The sequence below is a fragment of the Maniola hyperantus genome, chromosome 18, assembly GCF_902806685.2.
Source record: "Maniola hyperantus chromosome 18, iAphHyp1.2, whole genome shotgun sequence".
Classification (NCBI taxonomy): Eukaryota; Metazoa; Arthropoda; class Insecta; order Lepidoptera; family Nymphalidae; genus Maniola; species Maniola hyperantus.
This window is the reverse complement of record NC_048553.1, coordinates 4,732,811-4,758,671: the sequence shown is the minus strand read 5'-3', so window position 1 is coordinate 4,758,671 and position 25,861 is coordinate 4,732,811. Positions and strand designations below refer to the sequence as shown.

Below are 25,861 nucleotides of genomic sequence, written 5' to 3'. Positions count from 1 at the left end.
TGATATAACCCCACGATTTAAATCTGGAACGTTATACAAAAGAAATCTCCAACTTTTTTTGTAGTTCTGGCCAGCAGGCTCACAGTAAGCAAATGGGATTATTGTCGCGTAGATATACTTACTTCAACTATTTTGTGTGTTTTCCTTCAGTAAATAAGGTGTTCTTGTTATGTCTGCACACACTTGAAAGACTCATACTTTTTATCTTTCACTGTGGATAATGTTTGCAGTTTTTTTTGCTATTTGATTAAGTAAGAGATAAAAAATACTGTAGAGTCAGTCAGTCGTCACAAGGAAAAATCAAGTAGGTAAATGAAGATAGAAAGTAATGTTTTATGAAAAAGCGATATGAAGACATTACACATTAAATCACAGCCCGAGTGGAGTATAATAACTCAAAGAAATACCGCCATAACTGTCCCAAACATCGCAAGGGTGATTCACGCAGTCGTTAATATGAATGATGATTTTCTGTTGAGGTAATATACCACGAGACTACATGTAAGAGACGCAAGAGGTAGACGAAGCATTTTAAAATAGTGAAATAGCATCGAAGACATAATCGTCAGCAGAGATCGGCGCTGACGTGACCTTTGCGGACGTATTGTCACTTCCATTCCATGTATAGTGCGCTACAGGTTGAGATGACAATAGGTACATCTAACACTACACTAGGTTATCTGATAATGTAATGTCCTCACCACATATCCGCTACTTGTAACTGTAACTACTATATAAATCGTATACGGGTAAAGTCATAAACAAGAAACAGAAATGGCCCTAAATCATCGCAATGTCACATGTAGGTCACCGGATGACGCATCAAATCACAAAAATTAGACAAGCGGACAGCTCGGTCCCGAATTCCCATTCCCATTCACACGGGCCATTTAGCCAATAAATTTGGCCCATTACCCGTGTCCAAGCGGGACCATAAACCGTTTTAGAACGGCCGTGTCGTTTTGAAAACTGGTTACACTTTTTTGGCGAAGACAGCAATGAAATTAATTTTGTATAATTGGCCCATTACAAAACGGTTGGACGCCGCTTTGTCCGCGTAACGAGTCATTAACCCAGTCACACACAAATGTGGTAACTTGATTACAGTTCGCTGCATCGGGAAAAATACTACTCTATTTATTTATTTTTATATTTATAGACTTAATCAAAAGTGAACATTTTACACCACACTTTTAGACCAAAGCACTAGAACTTTACTGAACGCAGGAAAAATGGCCATATGTATTAGCGCCACTGCAAGTAAGTTAACTGGTGTAAAATTATTATCCCTATGGCATCCCTAAAGCAGTGATGAAAATGATGTTTTTTAGAACCGCATGCACTTGCATGTATATGTCATGTAAAAATATTAGTACAGTACATTCAGCCTGTCAATATTAATATTTATCGAGCAACTTTGTCTAAACTAAAGCTCTTTAGGGGTCGTTTGATAGCTAATGTCCTGTACTATAACCCCTTAACGGAATCGTGTCTTCTTTTCCTGTAACCCTGTATAACGCGTAAAATTTAACTCCTGACACGCCATTTTAACTTTGTGTCCATGTCAAAAATACGAATTTAGTTCTTATTTCAAAGGTGAACCGTACTTTTAACATGACAGTTGACCCATAGAGTTAAAATGGCGCGTGAGGAGTCATTTTATTATGAAAATTTATTTTTATTAAGAAATTATATTATGGTCAGTTCATTTACAGTATAGTTTTAGTACGACCTATTTGAAGAGACAAGTAAGTACTAAAGTTTAGTTTTGTGAGAGATTCTAGATTTCTAGAGGCTCTAGCGAGACGCTCACGGGTAGTTCGAAATGAACGTGTAACTTTGTGTTATAAGACTGTATGTGCAGTCATCCGACTTTGCAAGTTCCTTCATTTCTCAGCAAATTGCAAACATTCAGTTAAGTTATCTTTGTGCGTTTGTTTCCCTATATTATATGACTTGGACTTGAATGGAATTAGCATTAGCAACCTGCTGACTTTACTTCTAATGCAAAACGTTAGTAGCTTATGACTTTTGTCTAGAGCTTTTCTATTTAAAATAACGAAGATTTGCAGGATATTACAGCACTTTATTCTATTATACATTTTAACTTCTTTAAAAAATTACCAATTATTACACAGCAATTATACAGCAAGTATCAAGACATTGCTTATTTTGTTACTGGGCTCTTTTTAGACTTGCAATGACATAATCAAGGAACTAAAATCTTAATTTGCTGTACCTATATGAGTATTTATAGATCTATGACCTATACCTACGCCAGTTTAGACGAAGTAGGTATAGGTATATACAAATCTGTATGGTACAACATGCAGCATACGATATATGCACTGCCCGCCCTACTACTACTAAAGAACCAGGAAAAGCAAGCAATGCACACCACCAACACACAACACCAAACAAATCTTCTAGAACACACTCAATGTCCACTCCAATACAGGAGCATCGTCAGGAGATGGAGGATAAAAAGTAGCCCGTCTATCCAGGATGCAAGCTATCTCTGTACCAAATTTCGTTAAAATCGGTTGAATGGATGGGCCGTGAAAAGCTAGCAGACAGACAGACGGACAGACAGATAGATAGACACGCTTTCGCATTTATTATATTTTGCAAAGACATAGGCACTGGCGGTGACGTACGATCATGTAAAACTGGTAGGATGTAGGTACCTGGTACATACTTACATTATCTTAAGTGAATACTTACAATAAGCTGTGATAGTCTAGTGGTTAGGACGTCCGCCTTCTAATCGAAGGTCGGGGGGGCTCGATCCCGGGCACGCACCTCTTACTTTTCGGAGTTATGTGCGTTTTAAGTAACTAAATATGACTCCTTGAAAAAGGACCCCGGATGGGTTCGAAACTAGTCAGGCTAACGTCGACTAGACACGTGAGTACAGCCGGGATAGATATTATTTATAAATATCACTTGCTTTAACGGTGAAGGAAAACATCGTGAGGAAACCTGCATGCCTGAGAGTTTTCCATAATATTGTGTGTGAAGTCCACCAATCCACACATGGCCAGCGTAGTAGACTATGTCCAAACAGTTCTCACTCTCAGAGTGAGAGTTCTCTGTAGTGAGCCAGCAATGGGTTGATCATGAATCATGATGATGATGATGATGAAGCCGGGGCTGGTCGCTAGTACACAGATAAATCTCAGATCGTTAATGCATTTAAGGATGTTAATGCACTTACATAATGCAAAAGCTGTGAAACAAGCTGTGATAGACTATTGGTGAGGACGTCCGCCTTCTAATCGGAGGTCGGGGGTTCAATCCCGGGCACGCACCTCTAACTTTTCGGAGTTATGTGCGTTTTAATTAATTAAATATCATTTGCTTTAACGGTGAAGGAAAACATCGTGAGGAAACCTGCATGCCGAGAGTTCTCCATAATGTTCTCAAAGGTGTGTGAAGTCTACCAATCCGCACATGGCCAGCGTGGTAAACTATGGCCAAAAACCCCTCTCACTCTGAGAGGTGACCCGCGCTCGTTAGTGAGCCGGTGATGGGTTGATCATGATGATGATGACGAATACTTAAAATTACGATACTTAGGTCACCTTAGTAGAGCGCTATATATCATCTTCTTGTACGTATTGAATCTTCTATCTTGCTTATCACCGAGCACGATTTTTATACGCTATGCAATGTGAACACAACAATATTTGCATGGTATGATGTCATTGAATGTCGTCAAAAACTTAATAAAAAACAGCGCATAAATTTCATTAAAAGCTCGATTCTAACATCAAAGGCACTAAAATCAAAGGTAAAAAAAATATATAAAATTTGTATAAATACATCAGGCAACCAGAGTCGGTAAACAGAAAATATTTTTTGACTTACTGGAAAACTGACGAGTTATTATTTACATTCCCCCTTGTATCGTGTATCTATGTGAGCGGAGCGTCAATATTGAATAGTAAATAATGAAAGTTCGATACCGGGAATATTTTGGTGGAATAAGCCGCGTGTATGATGGAAAAAAGGATTATCGCTGGCCGAAATTCAATAACCGCCTAAAGTATGCATGGATGGTAAAACAATACATATTTTAAAATCGACATTACATCCCTATATTTAATACCTTATACCAGTGGCGTAGCTAGGTAACCAAGGGCCCTGGGGCAAATCAAAAATGGGGTCCCACTGCTACCTAAACTGGTTAGGTTTTATCAAGTAAAAATATTAAATATACAAATACATTCGCAGAAAGAATTTAGGGGAATTCCCTAGTAACTTTCGAATTATAATATTTATTTTGAAAATGGGAGAAATTTTCAAAAATTTAGTTCGATCGAGAATTTCCGGTAAGGATTCGAGGGCCCCCTGAGCTTTAGGGCCCCGGGGCACTGCCCCGTCTAGCCCCTAGGTAGCTACGCCACTGCCTCATACTTAATCCATTAGTAGGTACCTGAATATAATATAATAATATTAGGTGATCCCCGCGACTTCATCCACGTGGATTCAGGTTTAAAAAAAGAGCCCTGCCTTGTAAAGATAAAACCGTCCCGAAAATCTCAAAAATAATTACCCTAAGTCATATAAATTATTCAATTTTAGGCACCAACATAATGAGCCCCTATAAAAACTAGTGGTTAAAATGACGGCCTCCTAATCCGGGAGTCCGAGTTCGATCCCAAGCTTGCTATTCTAACTTCTTGGAGTTATGTGCGTTAGCTATTGAACAGCACTTACTTTAACGGCGAAGGAAAACATCGTAAGGAAACCAGCATGTCTGAAAGTTCTCCATAATATTATCAAAAGTGTCTGTAGTCTGCCAATCCGCATTGGCCAGCGTTGTGTACTTTGGCATAAATCCGTTTTCATTCTGAGAAGAGACCCGTGCTCAGTAAGCGGTGATAGGTAGAGTTGATGAAAGCAGAAATTATTACAAAATGATAGTTATTAATATAGTCTGAATACATGAAGAGACTGCGTGTAACTTCGCTTTCCGGCTTTCATAATACAAAATCAATACAGTAAGCTTCAATTAATCGGTAACTTAAGCCGGAGCTGGCAATGCTTACAAAGTCTTCCTCTTCTTATGCTCGCAATTTCCTATTCCACCTAAAGTGCATTATCTATGTATGGCATTTTAGATTATGCAATACATTGTTGATGGGAGTTACTCTATTAATAGATCATTGGTTTAAGTTCTAGCTTTATTTATTGAAAATGTTACATTAAAACTAGCTAGCCTTATCTAACGACTGTACAAATTATGCCAAGAATACTGGCTGCATTTTCGCGCATGGACAGCCAGGCGGATTCTTTGTGCAAAAAAATGATCAGAATGAGGCTATCCGTGGTGAAATGTCTTGTTAAAAAATTTGGCACTAAGACTCCATGGCGCCAAGGAGTCTTAGTGCCAAATTTAGAGTCGACAAGAAGATTTAAAATATTTTACTGTAATTTCTTATTTTGAAGATTTAACTTTTTTTTGACAGTGTGAGAATTAAGTCATAGGTATTATATCAAGTATTTTTTTAAATTTTAATATCTCCTCTTAAATATTAATAATCCGGGATCACAAGTGGCAATTAGCAGTATTTTATCGTAAGTCAATAGCTGTTATCCCAATTTGTCCATCCAGCCGGAAACGAACGGACATTAATTAGTGGAGATAATATATATTTGTAAATTAATCTCTCACGAGCCTATTGATTACTACTACCTACGCGAATATTACAGATTCGCTGATGTTAATTGTTATTTTGATTAGTAAATATTAATAGCGTACAGGAATTTTCTATACACTCCTCTATAATGTTCTCAAAGGTACCTATATGAAATCTGCAAATGCAGATAGATAGCTATTATGACGTCATAAGGCCTCCGCTAAGAAAGGATTTAGCGTCTATAGTTCGTCCGTCGTTTGTTGTATGGGAGCCCTTTTAAATATTTATTTTGTTCTGTTTTTTTAGTATTTGTTGTTATAACGTATATCACAGTTCATGAGATACAGCTTGGTGACAGACGGACAGATGGACAGACGGACGGACAGCAGAGTTTTAATAATAGAGTCCCGTTTTACCCTTTGGATACGGAACCCTGAAAACAACACATGATAAGACTGTCTGGTTAGTGGTTATGTTGTTTCCAGAAAAAAAAACAAATGCAGCTCGTCGAATCAACAGCGAAGGGAATTATGTTTCCATTAAAAAGCTCACGCGTTGGAAAAAGCGAACTCGCATCTATGATTTATTTAGGCTTACTGTATCGATTTCGTATTATCTATTTGCGGTATAAAAGCTCGTGTAATATTTTGTGCTCTAGTTTATACACCTGCAAAACTGCTGCAACAGTTTTGCAGGTGTATAACAATATACACCTGCAAAACTGTTGCAGCAGTTTTCAACTAGCTGATACTCGCAACTTCGTTCAAGTGGCTTTAGTTTTTTTTTAATCCCGTGGGAACTCTTTGATTTTCCGAAATATAAAGTAGCCTATGTCCGTATGCGGAATGTAAGCTATCTCTGTACTAAGCTTCATCAAAATCGGTTAAGCGGATAGGATGAATATGGATTATATTGTTATATGTCCTGGTACGGGGATGTATGAAAATACTCGTTTTGTCTTCCCTTCTTATTGAGTCGTAGTTTAGAAGGCTGACTTGCCTACTTTGATCATATAAAAGACCTTGATTAAAAAATGACCTCGTGACAAAACTTGATTATATTTCTTTCGTAAGATATTGTTTTTTTTTCTATAGTATTACCACCACATATTTAAATCTATTATATTTCATAAAATATCACCAGCCGAGAATTTACGTAAACGTAAGCTAAATTAAAATTAATAATTACTGCGGCCTATATTAATCAACAATTAATAATATTACAAGTAACATCGTTGGTATCATTAAAAGTTATTTTAATTAACCACAACGAATTTTCAAATTTTACACCAGCTACCGACATGGACTTATATTCTATAAATAGTAGTTTATTAAACGGTTGCATAATGGGTAGTGTTAAAACATGTAAATAACATGTAAGTAAAAATATGCAGATCTACTTATTACAAAACTTTAAACAAACATCATAAAAAAGCAGAAATGGTCGGCGAGAGACTAATAATTTCTTACATAAAACCAAATTTTGACCAAAATGGTTCTTTTTAGAAGTATGTTGAGTTTCACATTATAATTACTTATCTTTGGTTAGACTTTTATAAAAAATGTTTGCATAGCATTGAGAATTTACTTTATGAATTTTTTGTCTATACGATACTTAGAAACAAATTACATTCAATTTTAATTCACCTGATTTTTTTATCTTTTTCTTACTAAAGTTTGATATACGTAATTTTATGGTTACCCCATATCCAATATAATGCAAACAATTTCACATTCACATTTTACTGCCTATAAAAAATATTCCTATATTTTACGGCATCATGGAAATTTTGGCGATTTTATTTTTCATGCCTCACTGATTTGGTTTTGTCCGATAAATGGACAGGGACATTTCGGCAATGATGTCCCTTTTACATATATAATCCTATATTACATTGTGCGGTTGAGCTTGTTTTAAAATAGCTCTATTTAGAGTCCCTACTCTTATTTTTAGGCCTATCTCCCCCATTATACAGAATGTAACCAGAACGCTAGCAAAACTTAGCATAATTGTTATACTACCTAAACACAATCCAATACCAATAAAACCATTTGCCTCATTTTGTAGTTTTAGTGATTTAATATTTTTCAACCCCACAATGTATAGCGTGCAAAACTCGGGTCAATGCCCCGCCTAAGACCGACGTGGCATTGACTCCCAATGGCCTACTTACACAATGTTCGTTGACCTCTAGCGTCAGTTAGATGTTTTATTTGCAATATATCGTGAACTTTTAGAAAATATAGGTTTTTTTTTGGAATTTTTTAAAGTAACAGAAATTTATTGTCGTCATCTCGTCGTTTCAATATATTATTTATATTACTACTGGACGAAGATCTCTTGCAAGAATATCCATAAAACACACACGGCCTTGTGCGTTGGTGTTCAGTGGCTCCCAGTGAATCGCTCGAGATCAGCAGGTCATTTATACAATAAAGCATATCTTCATTTCGTTTGGCTTTGGGATCGTAGTATCCATTGGTTCTTCGAGCAAAGCCCCTTTCGGTTTCGTGACTCTGATAAAATTAGGATTAAATGCATAGTGAGTGAAGTGAGTATTTTATAGTTAGCCTTGTCAAGGTCTAGTGCAATAATATACCAAAGCTTCTATAGACGTTAACTAATTTCCTTTCAATACCTACAAGTTCGAGTAAAATCAGAGCTCATTATTCAAAATGACGAGGGTCTATATTGTTTGTTATAGTCGTGAATATACCAAAGCATAATAGCGTGTAATTATCCACGCCATTATTACTCATACACATGCCAATAATAGGACCACTAGAAATGAGGTCAAACGTGCGAAATACTTGGGCAAAAGTAGCTGAAACATCAAAACCCAACCAAAGAATTACTTAAGAATTACAGCCTAGGTATATTATGTATACTATTATCGCAGTTTATTAATGTTACAGTGCGACAAGACTATCTTGGCGCGTGGCAAAAATCGGAAATAACGTTGCGTCAAGTGTCCCCTTTGTTCTTGTTTGAATATTCTAAGCCTTTGTTCTCCAACAGACATGACATTGACAGGGGGGCGCCCTGTCAATGTCATTCAAGTGCCAAGAGAGTCTTGTCGCACTGTAATAACAGTTAAATAAATGACCAAGTCGTGCAGAAAATCAAGCGCTGCAGCAGCAGCAGACTGTTTTCTAAACTAGCTAGTTTGAAAAAAATTTTTACAAAAAAAAAAAAAAACCGACTTCGTTACATAAACACTAAAAATTTAAAAATAATTTAATTTATTACCGAATATATTATGTATACAAGAGTTAATATAGTTCCATAATAATACTTTTTGGTGCCGGTGCCAATTAGCTTTAGCTGCGCGAATCGTCTAGACTTCATATTTTTATGGGACTCCACAATGGCACCTCATTGGCACCGACCCCAAAAAATATTATTATGGAACTATATTAACTCTTGTATACATAATATATTCGGTAATAAATTAAATTATTTTTAAATTTTTAGTGTTTATGTAACGAAGTCGGTTTTTATTTTTTTTGTAAAAAAAAATTATTTCACAATTTTTAGTGGCCCCATGGAATTATGCTGACTGGTTAAAAATCTACTGTTTACTAAGCTATTACACTGATCGCGAGCAATTTACTCTTATCCGTTGAGGAGTTCCAGTATCTATCTTCGAAGATGTTCATCAGATCTTCACCAAATTGAAATGGGACCAACTTTGAAGTATACCCTTTCAAACAAAAAAAGAATTTTCAAAATCGGTCCAGGCGTTTTTGAGTAATCGGGGAACATACATAAAAAAAAAAAAACCGACGAATTGAGAACCTCCTCCTTTTTTTGAAGTCGGTTAAAAAACAGTAACATGCGTCTTTGTAATGTCAAAATATACTGGTTTGATGGCGGCCAACATAAAAAGCAAGTGCCCTACTGTAGGTATGATTGGCAAACTATGGTAAAATATTAGCCATGCCTACCTGGCACACTAATGAACATCTGAATTGGGCGATACACGCAGTTCGATTAAAATCTGTTTAAGGAAAATGATCCCTGTTTGTAACTGGATAAGGATCAAAAAAGCGTGCTCGGTTGCAACAGGACTTTTACTCGTAGTGTGACTGTATACATGCATTGTTATAATATAGGTATGGTTGCCACGGCGGGGAGCCATTTGCGAACAATAGGTGAGCTTAATCACGCACGCGATGCTTAATATCATGTTATAGGCTGTACCGTAACGAGAAGAAGATAAAAGATATGATAATATTATCTAGTTATAGGTGTGGTTATAGGTAGGTAAAGAAATAGGTACCTATGACAAAAACAAAAATCATGTCGTTTGTTTAGTCTAGTTTAGTTTCATCTCTCTGTCAAAGACAAACATTTATTTTTCAAATCTACTTACCCTATTAAAAAGTCAATGTAGCAGAATTTAATCGAAAATCGATCTAACTCAAACGCGCGCTAGTCTGAGAAGAGCCCACAACAAACTCGGCAGGTTATTCTTTTTAAAACCAATTACCTACATCAATACCTCATTTCATCTTTAGATAGGTACTTTTGTAAACAGGAGATAAGTTTATTTGCATTGATAGATACTTACCGCTATCACTACTCACCAATAATTCTATTTGCTGCCCGATTGCGGTAGAATGACGGCTACAATGTCACGATCGCAATCATCTCATGATTGGTTCACGCTCGCTCACTATTGGCTACAATGCATTGTTGCAACAAGAATCCCACAAATTCAGCCAATCACAACAATTGAGATTGTAATAATGATTGATGCAGATTTAACAAAATCGACCTACTGGAATACCTATCTTATTGCAACTGAAACCTCGGTTCAATAGATACAGTACAATGACCAGATATAATTAGATCATGAAGCGGTATGCACTTGTATGACCAATTATATAGTGCTATAGTTAGATTGAAAACAGGGCGTATACGTAATTTTGTTTTGCTTGATCAATGTGCTTGAGCCAGCACGAGGCACTTTTCTCATTTCATACCTCATCGTCAAGCAAAAGATATAAAATAGCACTAACCACAGGGCAAGCACGTTTAAGTGCTTGACTCAAGCATCAAACAGACTTATAAGAGATCAGAGAGAGCTATGCTTTACATAAAAGAGTATGATTGTAGTTTCTCTACGTGATCCTCCTTTAATATTTCTTTATCACAAATAACTCGCAATTAGTATCGTCGCCATTTATACAGTTAACAAATGAATATTACATAGTCTAGTGCCATTACCATCCACGCTGATGGCTCTATTCCCATTTCCGAGATTAGCGTAATATGTGTCTAATGACGTTGTTCAAATATTATATGATTATATTACTCGTTTAATTATAAATTTGACTTATCTGACGCAACGGAATCCTTTCAATGCAAATGGTCCTAGATTTATTTTTCAGAACTTAAAAGCTTTTCTGGTTGAAATATAGTACCTACTGTAAGGCTCAAGACACACCTATAGAGTGGAGTGGCACCAAGGCTCAGTATCATTTTATGATATCAACTAAAACTGAGCTTTATTGAAAAATAAAGTAATGGCAATTGTATTTAATTTTCAGATGCTATGATTGTTGCTCAAGCACCGACCCATAATTGCTCTGACGGTTAACGGAGTATGACATAAACAACATAATATATCTGGAACTTTACCCCAATTGTTTTAAGATCTGATTTCGCGTGAATCAGCCACGTCACTCGAGCACCTATAAGTTATAACAATAGTTTCCAATTACCGTTGCGCTATACCAAAAATTGCAACCCGTCAAGCGCTTATCACGCTGTGCTGGTATTGATCGAACATATTGACTATGAACATACAATGTTTCTGAATAATTTTGATGACAGGCAATCTTGACGATAGATTATAAAATCATTCTCGAAAAAAGAGCAGATAAATCAAAATTTCAATATCTTAAAACTGCAGTCATCACCATCATCATGATCAACTCATCGTCAGCCCACTTCTGAGCACGGGCCTCCTCTCAGAATGAGAATGGTTTGGCCATAATCTACCATACAGGCCAAGTGCGGATAGTCAAACATCACACCTTCGAGAACATTATGGAGAACTCTGAGAGTTCTCCATGCAGGTTTCCTCACGATGTATTCCTTCATGGTTAAATCAAGTTAAACTATTGCTTAAAATGCTAATAACGTAGGTATCCTTCTGCACGACTAAAACTCCTTTAGACAGTATAGCATGGCTAATATAGCAGTTGTGCAGAGATACGTATCTGTCGCGTAAAATTTAGAGCAGTTAATTAGTAATCTTTACCAATGTGTCTCAGCCACACAAACTCACAGACAACTGGCATCCAATATAATGTTTAGAACAAAATATTAATGATTTCATAAATTGACTTGTTTCCTTAACTCATGAATCATGATAAATGGTAAAATTAATTCAGGCGTTTCATTTTACTTCAGCTGGCTTACTTTTGCAATTCTCATTTGGAATTGATTTATTATATTTAGTTCCGCACCTGCAAGAAAAATGGTTCTTCATCATATACAACGAAAAACAAATGCAACATGGGCTATGCGTACACATTAAGCAGCGGCCAACCTTCTTTTACAAATGCAAAGAGTCGTCAGGAAATGCATATATTTTAGAATTACTGTTTATAAAATTAAACAAAAATCTACATGAAAACACAAGCTTTCTTTTGGCCAAAATACCGGATTCTCGGCCACGGCGTGAAGTTTATTTTATAAAATGGTCAATGAGTATACGTACAAAATAACTATATATATATCAAGATTTACTTGATCCTCCATTGGACTCTTTCGCTAGATGTGCCCAAAGGTTGTAAAGTTTCATCAAAGCAAACCCATACATAAAAATATGTGCAAGTACAAGCATACATAGTTAATTTGCTCAATTTGAGGTTTTGCTTGCTTTAACGGTGAAGAAAAACATCGTGAGAAAAGAGTTCTCAATAATATTTTCAAAGTTGTGTAAGCGTGACGTGTATTATATACAGTCCGTCCCCTTCACGTTCAGTTTCTGTCTCTCTCTGTACGCCATATTTCTCATTTAATTAGAGTCGTGACCCCTTTCCATATTCATATAATGGTAACAGGTAAGGTTTTCTTGGGATAATGCGGTGTGTTCCCAGATCTTTCCGCATATAACTCGACAGAGAATGATATTTCGACTCTTAGGTTTTTACAGTTAATATCAGATATTTGTGATAATAACCGGGACTTAATCTACTCCCCAAGGCCCAAATTATAGAATAACCCAAATATAGAACGTCAAAGGCGGGCACTCAACCACTTATCGACTTGAGTCGACGTTGCTTAACAATCGCAATCGATTGATATTCAATATCACAACTAGGCCACACAACCACCAGTTTTTGCCTAAAACCTAACTAATTTTCATGCTTCTTTTGTCGCAGTTGACGGCAACGCGGCTGCCGATGCCAGCGTTCTCGTCGCGTGCCGTGCTGATGTACAGCGCGGCGGTCGGCGGCGAGGGCGTTGCGCTGCAGCTGCGGGAGGCCACGCCGGCCGAGATCGACGAGCGGCTCGCCATCGCCTGCCACGAGCCCGAGCTGCTCGCCGACCTGCTGCACGCCGCTGCTGATATAGGTAAGCTATGACGACCTCTGATGGCAACGCGACTGTCAGCGCGCGCCGATCACAGCCGTCGGTAGCTAATAGCTACGTATTCGTAGCACCTGGCGTAGCACATTGAAAAACGTAGCATAATAATGTAAATGCGAAAAATGTGGTTGTTTGTTGGTTTTTGCACCAATCACGCCGCCATGGAGCAACGGGTCGGCTTGGTTTTTTTTTTGCATGGATATAGTTAAAACTTGGAAAGTGACATAAGTTATTTTAATTGATGATTAAATGAGCTTACCTGTAAGTGAAATTCAATCATAATTATACGAAGTGTCTTGTCCGAAGGATTAGCTGAAATATTTGTTTTTATATTTGTAGTAGGCTCGTTAGCTACTACCAAACAACACTGTTTTAGAGAATAGATAGGTATATATTTTTTTTTTTTTTTTTTTTTTTGGGTTCGTATCATTATACACTGTAGTCTGTGGTATCATTACCCAATCTGCTTGTTTCCGGAATGTCTCCTCTCATTTATTTCAGAGTTATTTAATGTATTTTCGGAACATTGTTTGGGTACCGCTTGTGGGTGGGAGGGAGCTAATCCTTCGGACAAGACACTTCGTATAATTATGATTGAATTTCACTTACAGGTAAGCTCATTTAATCATCAATTATACTCGTGTCTTGTCCTCGGATTAGCTGAAATATTTGTTTTTATATTTGTAGACTTTTAGAGTAAGTTCCGAAAATACTAGCAGGTGGTAATACCATTAACCTTCCTGCACCAAGAAAAAATGAGTAATAATGAAAATTAATAAAGTTGTTTTCTGTATGAACTGCATATAATTATTATGAAAACAATACAACCTTAATTATTAATGTTATCAAGTTACATTACTTGCATTCTTTTTTAATAATCTTTATTAACAAAGGAGATTCAAAATTCATTGGTTATGTATATATACACGTCCAATAAAGTAAACTAAATACCTAAAGATTGTTTTATTATTCATAAATCACTTATCTATATAATCAATTATTATCCATTAATCATTCAATTTCCCAACAATTTTAATGTAATTTGTTCTATTTTCCTATGATTGCTTTGGCTATAGAGGAATTTTCCTGATTACAAATCAAATCTCTATTATAATATTTCCAAAACGTGCTGGAGTTTTGGCTCCAGCCCGCAGTTTTGCGAATAATATCTATGTTGATGCCTGCTCTATAAGCTTTAGAAGTTGCAGCATGTCTGGTGCTGTGGGCAGAGAATATGGATACATCAATACCGCTCTCTTTCAGTACGGTTTTTATCCAGCGACTTAATGTTTGGGTTGAAACTACTTTGAAAGGTTTTTTATAACTAATAAATAAATCATCTTGACTACGTAATGTAGAGGTTCTACTTATATAAGCTGTAAGAGCTTGTGCTGGACATATAGCAGGTCTCTCTGGAAAGAAAGGCAATATAAGAGCAGGTTGATTAGAGCCTGGTTTAGAAGTTTTGATTAAATCAGGGATTTTAATTATTATTTGTGAAGATACAATTTCTATGTTGATTACTTTAATTTTTGATAAAGTTTGTAATCTGTGTGTTGTCACTAAAGCTAGCAAAGTAACACATTTCATTGTTAATGTTTCTAAGGATAGGTCTTCATAAGGGTAATACCTAGACAAATAATCCAGAACACAAGAGGTGTCCCATGTAATGTTATATTTGGGAAGAGGTGGTCTTAGTCTAAAGACACCCTTAAAAAATCTTACAATTCTCTCATCTTTAGATATATTTGAACCTAGTATTAGAGATAATGCGGCTCTACAGCTATTGAGAGTTCCATATTTAGCTCCACTACTGTAAAGTGATGTCAAGAATTGTAATACCTCTGGGACTGGTGCTTCCAACATATTTATTGAATTCCTGTTACAATGTGTAAACCATTTCTTCAAGCAAACATCGTACTGTTTGATGGAGCTTTCTGCCAGGGATGATAGCATTATGTCGATTGAGGCTGGTGGGGCGTCTCTTCGTAGTAATGACCGCCGTATAATATCCCAGCAACCAGGGTAAGTTGTGACTGTATGTTGCGTTTGCTAAAAAAGGAAATCTTGATGTTTTTATGCGGTTCTAGAATTAACATATCTGAAATCAAAAGAGATTGAAAGAGAGGGTACCAAGGTTGAGTTGGCCACCTTGGTACAACTATAATTCCTGTCGCTCTATCATAAATCATTTTCTGAAGACTTTTTAGTATGATTGAAAATGGGGGAAAAGCGTAAAAATAAAAGTTAGACCAATTAATCGTAAAAGCATTTATAGCAAAGGCATCTGGGTCTCTATGCCAGGACACAAATCTATCGCACTTCTTATTAATGCGAGTAGCAAAAAGATCAATTTGAGGTTGACCAAAGGTCTTAACAATTTGAGTGAAAGCTGAATCGCTAAGCTCCCATTCAATGTCTGGGTGCGTGCGCCTCGATTCGGCGTCAGCAACTGTGTTTTCGGATGATCGAATATAATAGGCATATATAAAAATGCTTCGTGTCTCACACCATTGCCATATATCCTTAGTCACCGCTGTTAAGTGTGGATATTGGATGCCCCCCATACGGTTAATATAACTGATGGCAGTGGTGTTATCAATCCGTAGCAGAACTTGACAGTGGTGAAGTCTGGAGGCAAAAGCTTTGAGAGCTAGGAAAGCAGCCAGTAATTCTAGATAATTAATATGTTGAGTACTTTCCCACTCAGACCACTGTCCCCCTGTTGATTCTGACCCACAAGCTGCACCCCATCCCGTAGTTGAGGCATCAGAGTAAATCTCTTTTTCATAATTGTCACTTCTAATTTTGTGAACCGACCTATCAATGTTCTTTAACCACCAGGAAAAATCCTCATTTAGAGAATCTGGGATATGCATTATCCTATTGTAGTCATCATGGCCTAGCAAGTTAAGATATTTACATCTTTCAAATGCCTTTGTATACAACCAACCATACTCTATGGCGATGCAAGCAGAGACTAATAAACCTATTAATTTTGCAAACATTTGAATCTTACATTGACGCATATTTTTAATTTTTACTAACTCTCTACGAATATGTGTTCTCTTATCTTTAGGTAAACTGATTTCTAGGTTATGCGAGTCAATTATAAAGCCAAGGAATTTACAAGAATGGGACGGGGAGAGATTACTTTTGTTATAATTAATTATGAAGCCTAATGCTGTTAGAAGTTTTATAGTTATATTAATATTCCTATTGCTCTCATTAAAGGACCGTCCTATCAGCAGCATATCATCAAGATATATACTAGATATGAAACCCGCTTGACGTAGTAATCTAATAACAGGTTTCATTATTTTTGTAAATACGTATGGGGCTGTGTTTAACCCAAAGGGTAGGACATTAAATTCATATGTTTTCCCACTGAACATAAAACGAAGGTATTTTCTATAATCATGATGAACTTTCAATAGAAAATATGCATCCTTTAAATCCAGGGTAGCCATAAATGAATCTCTTGTTATTAATTTTATAGCTGTGCGTAGATCCTCTAACTTGAAATGCTGTGTGGTTATGTGTTTATTTAGATTTTTTAAATTTAATATGAAACGGTTTTTGCCGTTAGGTTTTGGTATTAGGAATATACTTGATAGGTATTGATCAGCACACGGTTCACACTCTGAAACTGCACCTATGCACAAGAGCTCATTTATTGTGGATTCATAAGCTGCTCTTTCTTTAGGTGTATATTCAGGAAAGTTGGGGGGATGCATTTGTATAACCCTTCGTGAAAATGGCAACTTATAACCCTCGATCCAAGAATTAATTGTCTGATCATTTGTAATCATCGCCCATTGTTGGGCAAAAAGTGAAAGTCGACCGGCGTATGTTACCTCGCTTAATCGCGACGTGGATTCCTGTATTGCTGTTGATGATGCCGCGATCCTCTCGATGAGAATTCGGGCTTCCGCGCTGGAGCAGGCGGATGGCTCCTCTTTTGTACCGGCTGCCTGCGTGCCGGAGGAGCCCTGTAGTTTAAAGTTGAAGTTGATGGTTGTGTTTTCCTCTTTATTGTTCCTTTATTATTACTGTCCTGAATTTTTATAATCTCGGCTCTCGATTTTGACACCGTTTTTGCCGTTTTTAAAGTCTCTGATATGTTTTCACCAAACAAGTACTTGTCAACCTTTGTCAGTTTTAGGTGTTCTAACACGTCCCTTTTTACGCAAGATAAAATAAAATATCTTCTTCTCATAGAGTCGGAATACTGGATGTCACAGAGCATACGAATGCTGTCCATCAGTTCCTTGGTTACTTTGCTGTCAGCATTATTATCTTTTATTTGATTATCTATAACCCGAGCAATACAAGAAATAACCGCAGAAATCTGCTTTTGTCTCGTTTCCATGCCCTTGTCCCGTTTTAATATGGTATCTGGCAATGCGGCCCTTATTTCTAAGTTAAGTAATGGCGCGGCGATGCGTTCGCTGTTGGTAGGAACCATGTACTTTTTATTTTGGAATAATTCTTTTCGGACATCTTTATCCAGGCCGGAGATAGCGATGTGATTTAATCTGTTAGCCAACTCCTTCCGTATTTCCGGTCCCAATTGCGAAACAGATGATGGGTCCTCTCCCAAAATCTCCAAAATCTCGTCCGGCAAAGCTTGATCTCCATTAGGTACCTCGGTACTCTCAGCAGGTATTTCTGGCGGCGCGGGCGGTACATCTGCCAGCAGCGGTTCATTGTCCATGGAGATTATTTCTACCTCCTCTATTGGGCTGGGTGGCCTGGAACATATGCTGAATTCGTCGCCTGAAACCGGAGGGTTTAGTCTTAATTCCATTGATTTGGAACTGACAGATTAACAATAATTACTTTAGTAAGTAATATTTACTTTAAATCGATCACACATTGTTAAGTTTAATCTTAGTAGGTAGGTACTATGAAAGACTCCGTTGAGTAATTCGATGTACTCAGTGTAATGCGGTGACCGATAGACATGTTGAAAGGCTCCTTTGAGCAATTCGAATATGTTTGGTTACCGATTTTTTATTTATGGTCCTATGAAAGACTCCATTGAGTAATTCGATGTACCTTAGCCTATGGTAATTATTTATCCGTATGATGTTAACCATTAAACACTGTGAAAAGCTCCTTTGAGCAATTCGGTTATGTTTTAGGTTAGCGTAGACGCCACGTGGCGCCATTTTGAAACTAGGTTTACCTGCATCGTTTTGCAAGTCTAGCAATTCCGATGATGAAGAGGAGTCTGAAGACTCTTCCATTCTTCGTGCTCGGCGTAATTTCTCTTCTAATTTCCTTATCTTCTTACTAATATACTCCAGTTCGTTATTTTTTCTCTTAGGCATAACTGAACTGAGTTGTGTTGAGTGGCAGCACTAAAAAGCGAATGAGAGGAGACATTCCGGAAACAAGCAGATTGGGTAATGATACCACAGACTACAGTGTATAATGATACGAACCCAAAAAAAAAAAAAAAAAAAAAAATATATACCTATCTATTCTCTAAAACAGTGTTGTTTGGTAGTAGCTAACGAGCCTACTACAAATATAAAAACAAATATTTCAGCTAATCCGAGGACAAGACACGAGTATAATTCCAGAAAATTAACCCAGTTCCAGTTCCCAGTCCCAGTTCCCACGTGATTTTAAAAATCTTCCACACAGACAAAGTCACGGGGATTAGTTAGTCTATTATAAAATAATTTTCACTAACTACATAAATATCGTGTAGGTACAATAAAACGTACCTACTTAAAAATTACTGTAACAAAGCGTAACATTGAATCGTCTAAAACAGAAGCCGGCCTACGGGAAAAGTGCTGTCAACAAAATTGGCATCTAGTTGGAGTTAAACCAACTTGTTTTATTTGACTACGGCCATACTACGGCAGAAAGAATGAATTACACTGAGAGCTGGTGAATCTGCAGTTATACCACAAACATATTACTAAAAAGTTACACCAAATAAAATAATTATTGAGTTTCAAAGTGCATCTAGGTACGAGAGATGCCTTGTAAGTCTATGGCCTACAATCTAAAGCCCGCGACTTCGTCCGTGTGGATTTAGATATTTATAAATTCCGTGGGAGTACTTTGATTCTTGGGTATAAAATGTAGCTTATATCAATTTCCAGGTCTTTAACATTATCCATGCAAAAGTTATTCCATTGTTTTGTTGCGGCGTGATTGAAGGACAACCAACATATCAACAAAGAAATTCACTGTTGCATTTATAATATGGGTAGCGGTTATCGTCATTGTAACTTTAAACAAAGTTGTGTATGACCGGTTTAATCTATTCTCCCTGTCTTTTTTGATCCATAAGCCCACTTCGGTCGAGAGTAGACACCTACTCTTTTGATCATGACCTGCTGGTAAACTGCACTTCATCTCGATTCAGTTTCAATCTCTCAGTAAAGCAGCTCTGTTTCCATTACGACTGAGCGTTTCCTAGATAAGATTGTTCTGGCCTTCACGTTTTGCGTTTTCCCTATGAGTTCCAGTACAGAATAGGCTACTTGACACTTTTTTTAAGTAGGTCTTAAATGGTTAATATTTGTCCTATGAGATCAAAAAAATTAACACTATATTTTTTTGCGCCCTAAAAACCGTAAAACTTTAATTTAAAAATATATTTTTCTTAGACAGGTGAAAACACTGTCGGCCATGTTTGGCCGATAGATTATCTGTGCTCTGACGTCATGCATTTGTAAACAACAGCATAACCTCCCAAAGTTTAATAAACATGACTTCTATACTAGTTTACATGAAAATATAGTAATTATCGTTATTGTATCATCCAAGAATGTAAAAACGCATCGATAAAGACCACAGGAAAGTTGTGGATTAGAGTGCCCAGTGAAATAAATATACGTAACACGCGAAGACTTGCTTAAAGGGTCCTATATGACTAACGACTGCAACCTAAATTTATTTTTGCAAAGATCACTTTGTTGTAAGTCTTACTTAATAACATATTCAATTTATAAAGAGAAAACGATAATTTTTTACGTTTACTATGAGTTTTTAGAAATATATAAAAACTAGCTTATGCTCGTGACTTCGCCCGCGTGGACTTCATAAATTTCAAACCCCCATTTAACCCACTCAGGGGTGGAATTTCAAAAAAATCCTTTCCTAGTGGATACCTTCTCTTTACCTACAAAGAACACACCCACCAAATTTCATGTATCTAGGACCAGCTGGTTAGATGTTTAGGCTGTGCGTTGATATATAAGTTAGTCAGGACTTTAAATTTATATATATGGATACTACGTTAGTCCCCGCGTGACATAGGGATGACATTTCTTTGTTTACATATTTAATGACGTCACATCATGGCTGACAGCGTTTTCTGCATTTTAAATAAAAATAAAAACTGTATTCTTTAAAATTGGATTTATATATCCATCCTGCGTTTTTAATAATTGTTATTGATATATTTCGTTGTCTTAAGCAAAATTCTATAATAAATAATCATTTATTGGATGAAATTAGATATGAGTCAAGTAGCCTATTTGTCTAAAAATATGATTTAAGACCATGTGCCAGGAGACCAGTCTACTTCAAACTCCGACCAGTTTAAACCCTTCACACATATCGTCCACGAGCTCTCGGGCCTCAAGTAGTATTCTTCATGGGATCCGGTACGCCGGGTGTTTTGAAATTCAAATCTGAAATTTTGCATTTGAAACTGGCGTAGAGCATCGCGCGTTTTCCGTACCTACAGCATTACCATTTACTGCGGCCGTTTCGGGATGACCATTAACTGACTGTATCAACATACACAACAACAACTCGTAAACACTGTGAGTCTTTCTTCGAGTAGCTATACGTACAAACCACCTTTTTGTACCTACTTATTAAGATTTCTTTTTGTAACCTGTCATTTGTGTTTCTGTGGTGCAATAAAGTATATACATACATACATACATACATACAAAATATATTTAGTTTTTAAATCTCAACGGAATTCTTTGATTTTTAACCGACTTCCAAAAAAGAGGTGGTTCTCAATTGGCCCGTTTTTTTTCCACTGTACCAAAAACCAAAATCGATTATACGGGATGGGCCGTGAAATGTCCACAATATATTCCGCGATAAGTTGAGTTGGCAATCGGGGTATGAGGCGGAGGGGCACCCCGCAGACCTTTACATCACCCGCACCTCCCCGCACCGGGTTATTCTAGGGCTGTGCGGGTGTGCGGGGCGCTCCCTCCCCGATTGCCATCTCCAACTGTTGTGTACTTTAGTACTTTGTATGTATAATAATAGTATGGATTTATTTTAATGTAAAAAACGAGTACATACCACGATTAATTTTTGTTTTTATTTGTCGATATTTCAACCCAATTGCACGGGTCGTGGTCACGACGCGACGGGACGAAATATCGACAAATAAAAACAAAAATTAATCGTGGTATGTACCCGTTTTATACATTAAAATATGTCGTTAAACCACGAAATGAGCTTAAAATCAATAGTATGGATTATTAGGTATTCACAGTTATTCTCTAACGGCTGAAATTAATAATGAATCTATCTGTTATCTATCGATGAGTTACTTACCAACGTAGTTATATTTTATAGAAAATTGTATTTGTATTTCTTTTTTATTTCTTCTGTTGCTTATCATGCAACTGGATCTTAGAGTTTGATCGTGTCTGTGTTTTAGGATCTCGAACCTAGTTCCCCAAATAAATAAAGCACATTCCATATTATTAGAAAGCCAAAATCCATTAAATTATTCTGCTGAAAATACATCATTTATGTACAACCACATCAATATGGTAACTTAAAACCCTCGTTAGTAGTTAGTAATGTTTTCAATGCGAACTAGCATTAATTGCATTGAAACACTCAATGGAAACCGATAAAACAAAATTACTAACTTAATTAACTTGCGTTGATTTGTACGAATGCATTAAATCGTTATTTCAATTTTGATCTATGTACATGTTCGTGCTAATTTTACGTTAAGCACAATCTATATTTCAAATGTACCTAATAGACATGTTTATAGTACTAGCAATGGCACGCGTTTTCGTCCGCGTTATGTGGACAAATGATCTACATCGTGAAATGTTCTAAATGATCGTGGCCGTATCGAAATCAGCTTATAAGTTTAGAAGATATAAAGACAAAACAAACTTACTAGATTGCAATTTTGCATTATACTGTTATGAAAAGAAAGGATTTATTTAACGCTAGATGTTTCCCACGACTTCATCCGCGAACATTTAAGTTTTTAAAAATCCCGTGGGAACTCTTTGATTTTCAGGGACAAAATCAACCTATGTCCGTCTCCGGGATGCAAGCTATCTCTGTAGCAAAGGGCTTAGAATACTTTGGCTTGTTGTATGAGACAAAATCTTCCAAATTTTCACGTTTCCGAGATGTCTATCTGAACTGTAAGTTGTACAGGTCATCAGTAAAGCAGTCTAAAAACCAGAAATAAAAAATGGCGAACATATAGGTAGGCCAGGCCCCATACTAAAATTCAATTCAAACCCATTTCGACAAACAGACATGATTTTGTAGTTATAGTAAGAAGATATTAAGTATAGATCTGAAAAAGAGGTCACAACATAGCCTGGGTAGAGGCTGTAGCCTCATACAAAAAGCTTCAAAAGCAGGTTACGAAATGTACGTTCGTAATAATTCGTTCAAAACATACAAGTAGGTACATTGTAGTTTGTTAATTTAATATGCAAGCTATTCACGCGAACGCAGGAATCAAAAGTAGTTTACATCGTGGCAGCGAAACCCGCGAAACTTCGGTCATCCATTTAGTTACCAACTGAGAACTAGTCATACCAGATTTAATGCAATCTGCAGAACTAGCACAACGGGCGCAAGAATGCTATCTCACGGCTATTTCATGGATTAAATCAACTTTGTACTCACAAACAGTTATTGGTTATGTAAAGCTAGCATAATATAATATGTAGGTATAGTACGCGACAGGTCGAGATGGCAAGTAGGGTATGAGGCGGCGGGACATCCCTACAGCCGCATGTCACCCGCGCTCGCACGCACCTGGTTAGCGCGGGGGCTGTCCGTGTACGGGGCGTTCCCTCCCCGATGGCCATCTCGACCTGTCGCGTACTATTCCTACATTTGACAGTTTGTTGTGTCTATGTGATACCAAAGTTGCATCGCACCTGGGTGGGTTCTGCTTTCCTACATTTCGCCACGGACTTTGCCTGGTCTTGAGCATCAGATTTACTGAGTCTATTCGCTCTGAGGTCTAGGTTTACGACGTCCAACCAGCACTTTCTTGGGTGATGGGACGGCGATGTTGAGACATCGAGTACTATTACCGACCTAGCTTTGTGGTTTTCGTACTACATGACTACTAAGATGTACTACCTATAAAATGGGCGGTGGGCCTTTTGCAACTTGCCATCGATGTCTTCTATTCAATTTTTTCGCTGCATTATACGAAAGCGTTAGATCGCTTGGCGATACGTCTTTGCCAGAAAGGTTACTAGCCACGGCTGAAGCCTCCCACCAGATCAAACTACAGACGATATAAATAATATATTCCCATATTGCCCCTGCCAGGATTCGAGCGTAGAACTCCACTGCGCCGAAGTCATCAAAGAACATCTGATATTATTAGGTAGCCTTTTAAACATATTAATAGTTTCAGTAACTACATAGTGACGTGTAATATTCATCGATACAGCATATAGCGTATTAATTAACGGGCCCATACAATAGTTTTAATATTTTATCAAGGTACTCATGTACTCAATTAAGCACATGATGTTACGTTAATACCGGTATGTGTGGGTTGTAGGATTACTGGGACTAATATTATATACTGGTATAAATCATTCCGTCTCGAGTTAAGGATTAGAATTAAGCTAGAATGTATAACAAACAAATTGGTATATAATTATGTATACCTATCTACTATTAATTACATTAAGCAAACTAGTTATAGGAGTAGGTAATTCTACCATAAGCTAGTAATTAATATAGCTGATCTCGGCTGTACTCTAAAAAAAGCTGTAAAATATAAATGGCTGTCAAAAAGCATATTAAAAAGCTGATTTGATTCTTAAAACACCAGCTTTCAGTCCTTCATTAGCAAGGAGCTCGGAATCAGCTTAGTGATCTGTGTTCATTAGTACCAAAACGCCAGGGGCCGTGCCGCTTGTCAAAAATACCTACCGCCTACTCTCGTTACGCTTAAAAATGCTAACTCATGCAAACGAGCTCTGAAGGCCTCTTATTTAATTAGATTTACTCAAGTAAACGATGAAATATTCCCCTCCATTATTGGACTCAAATTGAAAGATCCACTGTTGTGCATTTCAATCGCGAAGTTGTTATTTGATTTAAAAATGAGAAGCGGTAGTGTCAAAATTGCGGAAGTTTTTGTCGAGTAATCTCGGGGGATGAGGCTTTTCAAATGTCAGTCCAATTATGTATTTCTATTTGGAAACTCATAGGTCACCAGCGGGTGATAGAGATGTGATTAATCTTCTCGACGTGATTAAATCAGAAATGAGGAGATCCGTAGAAGAAGCAAAGTAACTGGCCTTGCTCAACGGAGTTGCGACGCTGACGTGTATGGGCGTGGCACATAGTTCGAAAACCGATAGTCGTTTGGTCCCAAGATGCTGTAAGTAATGGCCACCAAAAGTAGCAGCTTTAGCAGACTGCCACTAGATGGACAGACGACATCAAACGCGTCACGTGGAGCCGCTGGATCCAGGACATAGCATGTGGAAATCGTTGCAAGAGACTTGTAGCCAGTTGTGGAAGATGACCTCAGAGTAAATGACGATTTGACAACATAAACAGAAGTTTGGAAACCTCTTATGGTACTAAGGTAACAATTGTCATCCTCAGCAAAACCGCTCTGGGTGGAACTTCTCCAAGTTACTTTGTTTCAACCATAACTTCATACAGCCATTTGGTTTCCACTGCTGGACAAAGGCCCTCCCGAGAGTACTCCAACACTACAGAATGGCTCTCTACCCTCATCGTTCACCAACATTTCACCACCTTCTTAACCATTACCTACTGACTGTTTAAATTATACGTGGGCCAAGTGGAATGACTCCTATTAAGTAGTCACAAACTGTCTCTATTTTGCCACCTATTTTTGAAAAAGGTAAGATTAAAAGACATAAGTAGAAGTACCTACAACCTACATATTTTATTTTTAAGCTTGAAGGTGAAACTTTATGTCATCAGACCACTAAATAACTCTGAGTATAATAACCACTGAGGGATTACAAAATGTTAGGCACATGTTAATTAACCACTCTCCAAGGGGCACCCTAATGGAACACCCGAGTATTTGCTTACTACGTGATAGCATTCTGGTAGCTAACTAAATAGTAGATGGATTTAACGTACGGGACACGTAAAGTTTTATTCAGTTTTGTCAGTTGGGAACAGATGCATGTTTACTTTGTATAAAACGCTTTAGTTAGGTATGAGGATTTTAACGCACTTGCATCGTAAAAATGCACAAAATAACTTTTTCTATTATAATAAGTAATAGTTTTATTCTTATTTATGTTATTCTTTGCAATGGTAGGTCTTCAATCTTTCTTTTTACTTCAGTTGGATTCAATTCTAGGCTTGTCGCGTTA

General features: G+C 37.1%; 2 protein-coding genes across 4 annotated transcripts in view; one reads left to right on the top strand and one right to left on the bottom strand.

Moving 5' to 3' along the window:
• Window positions 1-25,861, top strand: part of LOC117990752 (zinc finger protein 541) — a 305,819-nt gene that overhangs the window by 156,781 nt on the left and 123,177 nt on the right. For both annotated transcript variants that reach the window (XM_034978242.2, XM_069504433.1), the window contains exon 3: window positions 13,046-13,238. In XM_034978242.2, the coding sequence (XP_034834133.1) occupies window positions 13,046-13,238 (193 nt within the window). The remainder of the gene's footprint in view (window positions 1-13,045; window positions 13,239-25,861) is intronic.
• LOC117990754 (uncharacterized) lies at window positions 14,332-18,688 on the bottom strand. Of its 2 annotated transcripts, none has more exons than XM_069504447.1 (4): window positions 18,445-18,688; window positions 17,111-18,032; window positions 15,096-15,305; window positions 14,332-14,472 (listed from the first exon to the last, which is right to left on the bottom strand). In XM_069504447.1, the coding sequence occupies exons 1-2, from the start codon at window positions 18,587-18,589 to the stop codon at window positions 17,116-17,118; spliced, it is 1,062 nt and encodes a 353-aa protein (XP_069360548.1). In that variant the 5' UTR covers window positions 18,590-18,688; the 3' UTR covers window positions 14,332-14,472; window positions 15,096-15,305; window positions 17,111-17,115. The 2 variants fall into 2 exon arrangements, with proteins under 2 accessions (XP_069360548.1, XP_069360547.1); XM_069504446.1 differs by lacking the exon at window positions 14,332-14,472 and adding an exon at window positions 14,530-14,665.

Bases quoted from the DNA above. Each gene is read 5' to 3' on its own strand.
- LOC117990754 (XM_069504447.1), bottom strand. From the start codon at position 18,589: ATGCCTAAGAGAAAAAATAACGAACTGGAGTATATTAGTAAGAAGATA. The intron at 18,033-18,444 runs GTAAACCTAGTT...CTCCGGTTTCAG, and splicing joins AGACTTGCAAAACGATGCAG to GCGACGAATTCAGCATATGT.